Raw genomic sequence first — 14470 nt, forward strand, 5'->3', positions numbered from 1 at the left:
AATTGCCCCTCTGGACCCTTTTGTATCTCTCCCCTCTCACCTTAAATCTATGCCCCCTCATTATAGACTCCCCTACCTTTGGGAAAAGATTTTGACTATCGACCTTATCTATGCCCCTCATTATTTTATAGACTTCTATAAGATCACCCCTAAACCTCCTACTCTCCAGGGAAAAAAGTCCCAGTCTATCCAACCTCTCCCTATAAGTCAAACCATCAAGTCCCGGTAGCATCCTAGTAAATCTTTTCTGCACTCTTTCTACTTTAATAATATCCTTTCTATAATAGGGTGACCAGAGCTGTACACAGTATTCCAAGTGTGGCCTTACTAATGTCTTGTACAACTTCAACAAGACATCCCAACTCCTGTATTCAATGTTCTGACCAATGAAACCAAGCATGCCGAATGCCTTCTTCACCACCCTATCCACCTGTGACTCCACTTTCAAGGAGCTATGAACCTGTACTCTTAGATCTCTTTGTTCAATAACTCTCCCCAACGCCCTACCATTAACGGAGTAGGTCCTGGCCCGATTCGATCTCCCAAAATGCATCACCTCACATTTATCTAAATTAAACTCCATCTGCCATTCATCGACCCACTGGCCCAATTTATCAAGATCCCGTTGCAATCCAAGATAACCTTCTTCACTGTCCACAATGCCACCAATCTTGGTGCCATCTGCAAACTTACTAACCATGCCTCCTAAATTCTCATCCAAATCATTAATATAAACAACAAATAACAGCGGACCCAACCGATCCCTGAGGCACACCGCTGGTCACAGGCCTCCAGTTTGAAAAACAACCCTCTACAACCACCCTGTCTTCTGTTGTCAATCCAATTTTGTATCCAATTGGCTACCTCACCTTGGATCCCGTGACCTTGAGGTTCACCAGTGACCAGAAGCTTAACTGGACCAGTCATATTAACTCTGTGACAACAAGAGCATGGGAAAGGCTGGATACTTGGCTCATCACCTGAGCCCTCAAAGCCTATGTACCATCTACCAAAGCTCAGGCGTGTGATGGAGTATTACCATTACCCTGGATGGGGTGCAGGTGCAACACAAGAAGCTTGGACCATTGTGGACAGAGCAGTTCACTCGGCTCAATATCCATCCCCTCCACTGTGGCTGCAGTATGTACAATCTACTGGATGCACTGCAGCAAATCTCCAAAGGTTACTGCAACAGCTACTCCCTCCCATGCAGCCTCTACCACCAAAAAGAATAAGAGTAGCAATGCTGTGGGAACACCATGACCTCCAAGTTCTCCTTCACGGCACACATCTTGTCACTTGGAAATACATCACCAGGGATTCACTGTCAATGGGTGAATACCCTGGAATTCCCTAACACCATTGTGGGAGCCCCATCACCAGAACCTTCTCAGAGCAACTAGGGACGGACAATAAATGTGGCCTTGCCAGTGTCATCTACATCCCGAGCTTTCAAAAAAAAAAGCTAGATTTGAACATTTACCAACTACCATGAATGTACAGCTTACACAAGAGGTGGGTTCTACCTTTTTCAAACAGCACAAATATTAATTCTTGTGTATGACAAAACTTTTAACAACCTACACCATTAATTTCTACTGGATAGACAGGTGACAATTTATTTTCTAGTCTTCAACTGAAAATTTCAAGTTATACTTGGAATATAAAAGCAAGAGTCTCAAACTTCAGAAACATTCAAGAGATTTAATGGACACCATATGGTGCAAATGAATATGTACAGTTTCAAAACTCACCACCCTTATGAAGCTTTGGGCACAACTCTTACTACAAAGTACAGTCCCAATAACTGTTATGAACAAGATCACTATTAAACTGGTATAATATTATGCAAACACAATAGGATTAATTTGTTTAGCAAAAATAAATCCTGACTTACGGCTTTTTAAAACGTTTTCTACAGATCCATCATAGTTAATATGGTAGGGGGAAAGCAGATGGTACATTTATTGTGGGTTTTTCCTGTTCAAAATTACCAATACATTACGCTATTACCAGTCAAAATGAATGTATTTAAAGCATTTGGAAAAAAAAGAGCAGCTGTTATATTCGCTTTTATAAATGGATGTGTTCTGTTATTAATGTTCAAGTTCTCTTACTGCTCGATATGTCTGCATATTGAACCCACAGTTTTCAACTCAAAATGAGCAATTATGTTTCATTGTAATTGAAACAATTTTTATTGGACTGGGAAAAAAGTTCAGGAAAAGTTTGAATGTAAAAAAACAAACAAAACATTCTTAGATTCTTCTGCAACAAGTAAAATAAGCACCATATACTTAAGAGTGCTACTAATTGGCTCGGGTTAGTGATACAACTAATCTTATTAGCATCTTTGTCATGATAATTTAGAATAAGATATTCAAAGGTGCAGTGTGGGAAGTTAGTAACATATTGCACTCCACAAATCACATTATCTTCACCCCATTTTTGCAATTAGTGCAACATTCTCTAGCCTGTCAGAACCTGCTTAATACATGAAAAATGAACACGATAGACCTACAAATAAATTTCTAAAAATCTAAGCGACTGTATCCTTTGCAGCCAATTCTTCTCTCCAGCATCTTCCAGGGTCCAGTTACCCAGAAGGGGCTATTTTCCTCCTCTTCCTATAGAACAGTTTTGTGCAACTACACCCACATCTCCCTCACAGCAGCTGCTTCTCTCAAACAGTCTGGGTCTCTGGCAACAGTGGCTCCATTAGATTTCTGGCAGGATCAGCAACTCCTGTTAGACCAGACACCACATAACAGCTACCTAGTCTCTCAGTGCTCCAGTTCCCCAACATAAACACTTTCTGGAATTGCTCTTACACTGCTGCATCAGCAAAAGTCACATCATGCTGCACCTGTATTTCAACACAAAAGTACAGACAGCAGTTAATGCAACCAGTAGATCTAATTCATATTACTTGATTATGGAGTTAAGTTCAGTTGCAGCTTTAAATTCATACACCACTGCAATCCAACATACTTCAGCTAATTTGCTTTTGAAACTATTTTAAAAGGGGTGCCAGATTTGTTAAAGATGAACACAATCCCAATTAAGCTTTGGTTTGCTCTGTTACACAATGATTCTGGTGTGGGAAAATACTGTACAGTAAATATGGCAAGGACAGAAATTACTGACTCAAACAACCAGATACATCCTGAGCTAAGAACGAATCATACAGCACAGGAGGCCAATCGGCCCATTGTGCCCGTGCCAGCTCTTTGAAAGAGCTATCCAATTAGTCCCACTCCCCTGCTCTTTCCCCACAGCCCTGCAAATTTTTCCTATTCATATATGTCCAATTATCTTTTGAACGTTACTATTAAATCTGCTTCCACCACCTATTTGGGCTATGAATTCCAGTTGCTAACAACTCACAGTGTAAAAAAATTCTCATCTCCCCTGGTTCTTTCACCAATTATACTAAATGTGTCCTCTGGTTACTAACCCTCCTTCCATTAGAAACAGTTTCTCTCTATCTGCATTATCAAAACCCTTAATAATTTTGAATACCTCTATTAAGCCTCCCCTTAACCTTCTGTGCTCTAAGGAGAACATTCCCAGTTTCTCTAGTCTCTCCACATAACTGAAGTCCCTCATCCCTGGTATCACTCTGGTAAATCTCCTGTGCACCCTCTCCAAGGCCTTTCATTCGTTGTGTCGAATGACACTACACTTTTCCATCAAGTGCAAAGTTAAGAATTAGTAGGTATGATCAATTCTGATTTGACCAGGCAAATCAGTTCATCTGATGTACAAAGACAAGATTTTGCTGATTCAAGTTGCTTCCTGGTACTTGCCTCAGGGACAAAACCCAAAGTAACGTAAAGGTGAAAATACCTGTGTGCATTGTCTTCTTCTGTCGAGTCTCATATCATTCTCTGTGGAGGATCCAGCAGCAAAACCACAGCGCTCTACAAAGAGAAAAATGAATTAATAAATGCGAGGGGGGAATGTAGAAATTATTTTAAAATATCAGAATGTGCCAAAAGTAGTGACTAAATGCTAATTAGTTACTAGCTCCACAATATGCTGACATTAAAAAAGACAACATCAGTGAACTACAATTTTCTAAAGCTTCTCATCAAGCTGTTATGTTTGATGGAGAGAAATGGGATGCCCATAATGTTAAAAATATGTATGCACCCATACAAGTCCACCTGGAGCGAATCAAAATGTTTTAAGATACGAATCAACAACACCACTCAAAAATATGACTCTGTAATAAGCAGACTTGTTAAGATATGGCTTTGTGAATGAAACAATCTGGAAAGTTTGCATGTTTAGCAACAATGAAGAATACATCAATACAACTATTAATTCAAAGACTGTTTCCACAAACATTCCTTTGTGAATATATTCATTTGTGATTATGTTGTGTTATGCTTTCCTAAATTTTAACATTTTTAAACCTCTGCATTCAAACCGCTTAATACAAATGTTATATTAAATTTACTCCCACTTCTGTTCTACTTTTGACAATTCCACATCTGAAATTATGAACCTGCTAGATCAAGTCAGTACATTCAATGATGCTAGAAATGCAACTGTTAGATTAAGTAAATGCCTGAAATATGGCCACTCCACTTGCACACACAGGAAACTTCTTTTATATGTTCTTTTTCACCAATTGCCTTCAATATACACCTTTATGTAAAAGTCCAGTTTTCATTTCTGGAATGTTGTTTGAGCATTAGTTTTATAGGATTCATGTTATTTGTGAGCATGTAACCAATAGGAATTTTAAACCAGAGACAACCCTCAAGTTCAGCTGATTGCAGCCAACCTCGGACTTTGCTGAATGTACTTGAAGCTGTGCAAACATGACATAGTCTCATCGATCCACTGTCGGTAGAAACCATGACATTATTGGCAGGTGTGTGATTGCAAACTGATCAGACAATCTGTGCATAGTTCAACCCTAACTTTCCCTCTTCCTGTGCAATATTACAAAGTAAATTAAATTACAGACCCTCTCTGGGAGCCCATAAGAAAAAGCAAATGCTAAATTTAAGGGGGGGGGGGGGGTGAGAAGAGAAGAAAGGAAAACTTGGGCCAAGTGTCACCCCAAAGACCAAAATGGAAAAATCCCCAAGCCAACTATTCAGTGACCCACTCAGTGAGGAAAAGATTGATACGCACTGAATTGTTTTCCTCCTCCAAAACAGGTCCCAAAAATAGTTATACACCCTTGCTCAGCGTTATGTAAGAGAGGGTTTAAATCTCAGAACATAAAAACAAAACAAAAACTCAAGGATGAAAAAAAGCCATTTAACCCAAAGTTCATCATTTCAGTCCTCCAATTTTTCCATTTCAGTATCTGGTTGCTTTTTTAACTTTCATTTTTCTGCTTCCACTGACCTGCCAGGGAGATGGTGCCAAATATTTAATCACTCTTCCTATTTTCGGTTTTAAAACAATTTTTCAATAATTTATAGGAACGAAGGAACAGGAATAGGCCATTCAGCCCCTCAGGCCTGTTCTGTCATCCAATCAGATCATGGCTGATCGATACCTCAACGCCATTTACCCACCTTTGATCTACATGTCTTGATACCCTTATCCAACAAAAATCTATCGATCCCAGTCTTGAAAATTTCAATTGACCCAGCATCCACAAACTTTTGGGGGAAGAGGGTTCCAGATATCCACTACTTTTTGTGTGAAAAAGTGCTTCCCAATTTCACTCCTGAATGGCCTAACTCTAATTTTAAGATTGTGTCCCCTTGTTCTGGATTCCCCCACCAGAAGAAACAAAAAGTTTCTCTCTATCTACCCTATTGCATTCCTTTATCATTTCAAACACCTCAATTAGATCACACTCAAACCTTCTAAATTTAAGGGAATACAAGCCAAGTTTATGCAACCATTATTTAACTATTTAAGCACCAGTATAATTTATACCCACTGTTCCTCCTTTTCTAATTTATTTTGGAGTAAGATTCAGAATTTATTCTACATTATGGAAGATTAGCAGTCACCATAAAGGGAAATAACAAGGACATTTGTAAGCACAAAAGTAAAACAATAGGTAAAGAAAGGATGGGACACTCTATACTGGAGAGTGTTTACACTGGAAGATGAAAGTGGGTCTGAAGGAGTACCTGACAAGAAGCTAGCTGGAAGAGCTACTACAGAGATAATAAATATTCAGAAGAACGCGATCAACAAAAAAATAACAGAACTAAAAGTAGATTCACAGAATACTGAAGCAGCTTAGTGAGGAGATTGTGGAGGCACTAACTATATTTTTCCAAAATGTTTGTAAATAGGAATATTACTAAACAATTAGAAGGTGGCAAATGTTACCCCCAGGTCAACAAAGGGGAAATGGATAGCTAGGAAATTATAAGCCAGTGAGTCGTACTTCGGTTGTGAGTAAATATCCAAAATCCATAAATCATGAGAAAGGCTAACAAGAAACAGTCAGAAAGGATTTGTAACGGACAAATCATGGTAATTTTCAGAGCATAAAGGGAACGCCACACAAGAGGCTTAAGAAAATTAAGGCATACCATATTAAATTGAACGTATAATATAGAATAGTTGCATAAAAGACAGGTAAATAAAACAAAGATTAAATGTAAATGGACATTTTTCAAATTGGAGGGGATGTGGCAAGTGGCGTGCCCAAGAATCTATGTTGGTAGCTCTTTTTAGTTTATTTCAACTGATATGACATTGGAACAAATGCATATCAAAGTTTGCTAATGATGCTAAATTAGAGGTATGGAAAATTGTGAGGAAGACTATGGAGCAGACATTTTAGTGGAGTGGGCAAATAGATGGCAGGTGCAGTTCAATGCAGCAAGATATGAAGTCACATAATGGAGCTGAGGTAGACATCAGCCATGGTCTTATTGAATGGCGAAGCAGGCTCGAGGAGCCGTACGGCCTACTCGTGCTCCTATTTCTAATGTTCTTCGCACATGTTTGGAAAAATAGTGAAAGAAAATGATAAGATTCTTAAGCCCAAGAAGGAACCAGAGAAATCTAAGGGTACAAATTGATTATCAAAGGCAGAAATCAAAGTAGAAAATGGTAATCTGGATTTTATATACATGGTTTGAATATAAAAGCAAGAAGTGGTATTGAATTTGTACAAGATATGGTTTGGCCACAATTCATGCACTGTAATTCTAGTGCTTAATTACAGGAAACATATTAAAGTGATGGAAAGTGTAAAGATTCTCTAGAATGATACCAGGAATGAAAGGTTATAGTTGTGAAGAAAGGCTTGAAAAACTGCAGCTTCTCACCGGAACAGATAAACTGAAAGGAAACCAATAGAGATTTTCAAAATTATTACATGTTTTGAGAGTAAACAATGAAAGATCGTTTCCACTGATTGGCGAATTGGTAACAAGAAGGCATTGGCTGAGAAGGACCACTAAAAAAAACAGGGAAGTTAAATGAATAAGTGACCATCCCAAAAGGCGGTTATTGTGGCGGTTGCCCTCATCACTCAACAAGTAAATCTTGATGCAAATTACTTGTAGTAACATACAGGGTATACGATTGCTTCCTGACAACACTCGCTAATTCTGATTCTAGCTCACTTCCACTTGGACATTACTTTAATTGGGTTAATTGAAGTCACTTATTATTACAATGTATTGTCTGTACTTATGCTTGTGTGCTTACAGGCAGTTCATCTGTGACATTGTTCACAGGTGATCTGGCGTCTGCAGCATTGTTGTAATTTTTAGCAGCTAACCAAACCTGTCCTATCTTTTTACGGCCAAGTACGCCCTATGGGAAGCTACATATTGTCATTTTTCTTAGCCCGCCTAGGGAGTCTACAGCAGAACCCTATTGTTAACCTTGTCATCCACTTGCTTGTTAATTTGAACCAAACTAATTTGCTTTGCATTTTCTCCTAGGATACTGATTCAGCATCCCCCACTTCATCTTTTTCTGAAGATCTAAAGCTACCATTCCTACTCTACTATCTTTTCTATCCTTCCTTAAACATCATGTACCCCATTACATTGGATTTACTCCCACCTTATGGAGGAAAGCCATGCGTTTGGGATTTCAACCATAATTGCCTACCACTAAATACACCTCTAACTCAAACATCTTATTCCAAATGCTGCTCTTATTCTGGCAACAATGTTTAATTGTATTCTTTGCTTTTGTGTGGTTTAATTTGTCCATTTTAAATTTTATTCTACCTGTCCCAATCAATTTTGACTGTGAAAATTCAATAGTTCTCTGAAAAATGCTGGTCAAGTTGAAGCATTCTCTATGTATTAATATTTACAAACAAATCTGCTTAACATATGTTTAATAGGTATGTAAATCTGGCCATCAATCCTAAAGTGATAATTTAGTGATGCTATTTTAATACATACACATACAAAGACTGGTACGTGCAAAGTGGTTTTGGGTGCACATCAATGTGAACGTGACAGCATAAGTCGAGACCCTGATCTGACTCCAGAATGCACTAACACAAACCTCATCAATTGAGCTTGGCATCCTGTGGAATATAACTCCTCTGCAGTATGAAATCAGGTTTAATAAATGCTCAGGCTGTTCACTGGACCTCCAGGGCACGTTACAAACGTATTGCACAGTCATCTTACGAAATAGCACTCTCCTGCTCGCAGTCGACTGGCATTAAAAAACAGATCTGTGCATACACTTTGCTAGCTGAGCTTTGCCCTCCACTGCTAAAGATCTCAGGCTGGTATAATTGCAGCCATAGTGTGAAGACATTATGGTACAGGGTCAAGCAAGATTAAAAGTGAGCCTTACAGATGCAATGTTAAGTTGGCAGAGAACATCTCTACTTATAGTCACAGATTTTAATCCTCTCGAATTTCAGGGGAAAAAAACTTATTTTACAGTAAAACTATGGAAGATTATAGTTTTCATTATTATGGAAATAGCCAAAACAGTTAGCAGTATCTTGAATTTAAGCTTTTGTTAGGAATGCAATTATCATTGCTAGCATAAAGGAGATCCTACAACTTTTATTTTTAAAAAGGCCTCCCACCTACGAAATTTCACATTATTTTATCAACGCAGGCAAAAACCTGAAAAGAATGGAAAAATACGGGGTCAGCCAGCTTTTTCAGGCTTTTATTTCAAATTTCTAGCATTTTGCAGTATTTAGCTTCTTTATCAGGCAGAAGAAGTTGTTCATCCACATTGCTTCTCTCTTCACCCAACCCCACCCTCCAAACCAGTATACTTCATGAGTTAATTCATAGAATCTTCCAGACCAATTTACGTCCTTTTTGGTATTGTGATCATCTTACTGGCATAAGCCTTCAAAGTCATAATTAGATCCTTATCATGGACAAAAATGCCCAAGATACTTAAATCATCAGAGTGCAATCATTTTGAAATCCGCACCAATTTTGTAGAAAGTATGTCTTCTCTCACTCGCCTAAAAAAATGATTTCTTTAAAGTACTGCAATAGTTTTCACTAGTGCCAAAGTAGGAACAAAGGCAAAACCAAAATATTAATTGTCTAGAGAAAGAACAAGTGCTGCAAAACCTATGGAACCACATGTCTGATGAAAAATTATTTGGTGCCGAGAGGAAGAGGTAACTTGTTCAGCAAAAAAGCCATTTCAGATTTCAAAAGCATTACAACAATGTAAAGTCAGTTAGTTAGTCCAGTCAACCCAAATTTCTTCTACATAATTCAAGCGTCCAGAGCTACGACTATAAACAATTTATTTCAGATGTATTAGCCCTAAAGTCATCTTGTAGATAGCTAGGCTTGAACATTTGTTTTTAAAAAACGGATGCAAAAGGCAATAGTTGCTTGACCTGCTACAAAGTCAAAGTGGATTCAGCTATAGCTGAATCTTGTACCTCAAGCCCAGACTTATACTGCATTCTTTGGGAACTCAAAATTGGTAAGAGACATCTCCTAGCAAGGGTCTCACATTTTGGGGCTTTAGAGTGCTCGTTAGTCTTACAAGTTAAACTACCACTTCTGCATTGATGTCCACCTCAGACCACTTGCACTGATGCAACAGTGACCATTTAAATGCAGCCTAAAAGATCTCACATCTGCTTGTAGCAACATGGTCCATTATCTCTAATGGTTTACAGCAGTGTCTGCAAACAAAGGCATAAAGTAGTATCGTAAGTGTTTCACAAATTGGTATAAGGAAATCAAACATCAAACTAGGTAGAGAAAGATTAGAAGGGGTGACTGAAAGCTTGGTCAGAGAAGGTGAAGAGATTGAGGGGTTTAGGGAGAGCAAAAGGCTCTGCCATCAATAGTGGGGGTGAAGGAAGAGGATGATGCAAAGAAGACCAGAGTCAGAGAAATGGAACATTCAGGTAGGAAAATAGGGCTGGTTGAGATTGCAGAAATAAGGTGGAGCAAGCCCATTTAGAAATTTATACTTGAAGACAAGAATACTGAATTTAATGCATTGGGGGATGGAGAGCTAGTGTAGGTCAGCGAGGACAGGGTAAGCTGAACTTTGTGCGGGACAAAAATACATATTTTGGACAAGTTGGAGTTTATGGATGATGGGAGGTCAGCAAGGACAGCGTTGGAGTAATTAAGTCTGGAGGTGACAACGGTAAGTATAACTATCAGTGGCGGAGGGATAGAGATAGGGACAGAAGTGGGCAACGTTGCAGAGGTAGAAGTAGGCTGTCTTAGTGATGGATATGATAGGATGCTCAAAGCTCAGCTGAGGGAAATCTAAATGTTCTGTTGAACCAAGTCAGTTTCAGCATGAGAGTTCCCAAGGAATAGAACGGCATCAATGGTAACAGAATTAAGTTTGTGGTGGGGGCTGAAGACAGGGGCGACATACAAAAGAAAGCACACTTCTAATCTGCCTCCTGGAGTGTCTCCTAGAAACAGAAGATACTAATGTGGTGACTGAGACAATAGCTGCTTTTACATTGTACTTAGTAGTGTGCTAGGGCTGCCAACTTCCAATGCGTGATTCTCGCAAAGCTGTCAGCAACCCCAAAGTAAATCTGCCAGATTCTCTTAGGCGTGCTGCTAGGAAGACCCGGTAAAAACTCCACCATTGCTGCTGCTGGGTGAACCTGTGCAACAGAAGCCAACGGCCTAAGCATCCCACTAAACGCAACACAAAAACAGCTAAAATCTAGTAAGTGTAAATGAATTATCATGTTGCTGTAGTGAAAGTAGTAGAAGCTCACAGTCTTAGGTCAATGGTATGCTGGAGTGAGCTTCATCAGAGTCACTCTAGGTACATAATTCTCTTTTGAAGGTCTTACTCATGCTGGTTCCATAGGCATCTACAGCTTTCTGGTACGTTACCCACATAGTATTTTTAGGCTTACAAAATGGCTGAGTGACAGTAAGTTAATCAACCACTGTGGGGGAAAGGAGGTAAGGAAAGTTTATCAAAGCCAACTCCAACCCTCGATATTCTCCTCATCCAACACATGCACATTTCTGGTAGGGATCACTGGACAGCAATCAGAAATGGAAACTCTGACTGTATTTCTCTCTTTCACGCAAGTTCAAGCTTAGTGCCTGCATTTCTGCTTCATCATATACCGAATAACTCAGCAGTGACCAGGGAGTCCAATCTGGAACCCAACAGGCTCAGCACTATAATACCGTGTGTTTACAAACTGATCCATTATGAGGACTTGAGCGTAATAACTTGACAGCATTGGATAGAAATTGAGTTGCTATATACAAGTACCAAGTATCATAACTTGCAGGAGGGAAGGTTTTGTAGGAACAGATGGCCAATAAGCCAGACAGAACACCTGCATAAAGACCAGATTTAGTCCACGTTTAAATAGTACTAGCTGTTGAGTACTACAAGTCATATAATGTTCCTGTTGCACTGCAGGTACTGAATTGAAACCAGCACCTGTTTCGATTACGCAGAGCTTGCAATGTTGAATTGTCCTGTCAACTCTACACTGCTATATAGTAAAGCAAAGTGAAATTACGTGCATGTAATGCTTGCAGCATCCAAAAATGGGCTAAATTTTTTATGCTAGCAATGAGCCAATACATTAGATAGGTCTGTTCACTTCTACGATGGCACCATGCAGTCATAATTCTTCTGGGTTCACTAGTCAAAAGAAGGTTTTTAGAGCCAGTTTTAGTCAATTTTTTAATCTGTAAAAGTTGCTCACATACCCACAAGAAAGATTAGTTTGTTTTTTTGGGAAATAAGGTTATGAGGGGAGAAGACAGCAAGCTCTTCTATACCTTATTTCTCAAAGTCCAACTTAAAGAAAAGGTAAATTTGAAATTAAAACAAAAATACAACTGGAAGAGATGGAATTAGTGACACGAATCCTGATGAAATGTTAGCAGCTTCCATGCTTGGGAAATTTTGACATCACAAAAGTGAGAAAATAACTAATTTTAACACTATTAATTAGTTAATATTGTTCCTCATCAATCTAATGTTCAGTATGGAAACTCAATAGGTGCTACGAGCATAAACATCTCTTTACATTAAAAAAAAGGAATTACAAAATAGTGACACCCATTTTCCCTGCATTTCTGTTTGATTCTTTACATTTAATCAGAATGATAATGACATTATTTGGGGAGCTGGCTCTGAGAAGCCAATGGACTACACTACGTAAGGTACTAAAGATGACATAAGAAGCACCTTAGGTTAAATGACATTATTGAAGGAGTGCTGAAAAATAGCATCTCCGATGTAGAAGAGGTGTTCAATGGAGGCACCATCTGCCTGCTTAGATAAATGTAAAAACTTGCATGGCACTACTTGAAGAGGAACAATTTGTATCCAGACATTCCAACATTCCTCCCTCCATTACCACCACATAACTGGCCATTCATCTCATTTGTATTTAGGGCCTTGTTGTGCTGTGTTTGCCTACATAAATGCAAGTCAAACACTAGGGATTTTAATGCAACTGCACAAATTCAAGCACCGGTTTACCCATTTACACAATTAATTTATTATTCCCTTTCACTTTGGAATGACTCCCTTACATTGGTACCCATTCAGATTTCAGTAGTCTCATGCCTAGTACCAGTTATTTGCAGCAGTGCAAACATGGAAAATATATTACCATTACTAGTATCGTACAAATATGAATTCCATTTCCAGAGGGTTAAACTTCCATGCTGATGTGAGGGGTTCACACCAAAGTGGAATCCTATCAGTCACAAAATCTAAACAGAGCATTCATTACATTGTGGAAATTTGGTTTGGACAAGGATGGCGAGAAAAAAGACACGTGTCCTAAGTCCAAGACGATCTTTCTTTCAACTGTGATGTGTCTAGATTACGCTTTAAATCCAACATAGTTCATAAACATTCTTCATAATTACTTTTATCTGGCAACCCATGCTAACAGGTTTAGTAGGCATTACAACTGTGACAAGAATGAGAGGGGACAGGGGAAAGACAAATAAAACTAGTCCTTATTAGTTCCTACTGTTCTATGTATATTTACTACCATCCTAACAGGTCACACTCATGAATTTGATACTGTTATTAACAAAAAAACTCCTATTAAAGTTCACAGCTGCCATCTGGCATCAAAACCACTGAAAATAAAACAGTGATTAGAGCTTATACACAAGTACAACACAAATACATGGTGTTCGACCACACCATCACAACTAAAAATGAAGTAACACCATCGGCTAGCAACAGTTGTAGTTAGACTAAATTGTGACCAATGCTTTATGACAGCAATACATCAATACTAAAATACGGGTCGAAGAGAAATTCTGATAACATGACTCGCAGTGTTCCTTGAACAAGTGTAAAAATCTGATCTTACTGAACTTTTCATTTGACAAGAGGTGTTGCTGAAAGAATATGTTAAAGTGAACTTTTAGAATCATAAAGCTTCTCCATATAAACTTATGAACTGACAATGTAGAATGTATCTCACTCATTACTAACTTCTTGGCTAATACATGACTTAGCGATTGTCCAAATATTTCACACCCGAGTAATATTTCATTGTTTCTATTGCTACTTTGATCTCAAATACTTTCCCACACTGTCATTTAAGATGATTTTCTACTGTCCGTTGGCCACTAGCTTCTGTAGCATTATTCTGCACTGCCAGTGGCCAGGTAAAAACTTTGAGACCAGTGGCAAGGAAAACATACTTTTCAGTGGGTCTTCCTGGCTGCTACTGGTCTAACAAGAGGTAGTAAAAATAATGCAGGTTTCAGTGGTGATCATGGAGTTATTAGGCACAAAGATATCTAATATCTGTATATTGACACTATGATGTCAATATTCTGCATATGTATGCTTGCCAAAACATCATGGTATGGTCAGCCTGTGCTTCCCCTTTGCCACCAGTTCACAGGGAAACCAACGTAAAAGTAAATTCAGGAGAGTTATGCTCTTAGTTCTCTCTCTCCTGGAAAATACTTTAGTTTCTATACAACTGGAAGAACACTCAATATGAGGCAGTGATAGCTTTTTATTGGTCTAAGAAAAACTGTATGATGAACCATTTATGAAATTT

At 38.6% G+C, this 14470-nt stretch overlaps 1 protein-coding gene across 3 annotated transcripts in view; it reads right to left on the bottom strand.

Moving 5' to 3' along the window:
- Positions 1-14470, bottom strand: part of LOC137327459 (dual specificity tyrosine-phosphorylation-regulated kinase 1A) — an 86494-nt gene that overhangs the window by 54846 nt on the left and 17178 nt on the right. For all 3 annotated transcript variants that reach the window (XM_067993308.1, XM_067993306.1, XM_067993307.1), the window contains exon 2: positions 3850-3923. In XM_067993308.1, the coding sequence (XP_067849409.1) occupies positions 3850-3859 (10 nt within the window). In that variant the 5' untranslated portion in view covers positions 3860-3923. The remainder of the gene's footprint in view (positions 1-3849; positions 3924-14470) is intronic.

This window comes from Heptranchias perlo, chromosome 11 (genome assembly GCF_035084215.1).
Source record: "Heptranchias perlo isolate sHepPer1 chromosome 11, sHepPer1.hap1, whole genome shotgun sequence".
Lineage (NCBI taxonomy): Eukaryota > Metazoa > Chordata > Chondrichthyes > Hexanchiformes > Hexanchidae > Heptranchias > Heptranchias perlo.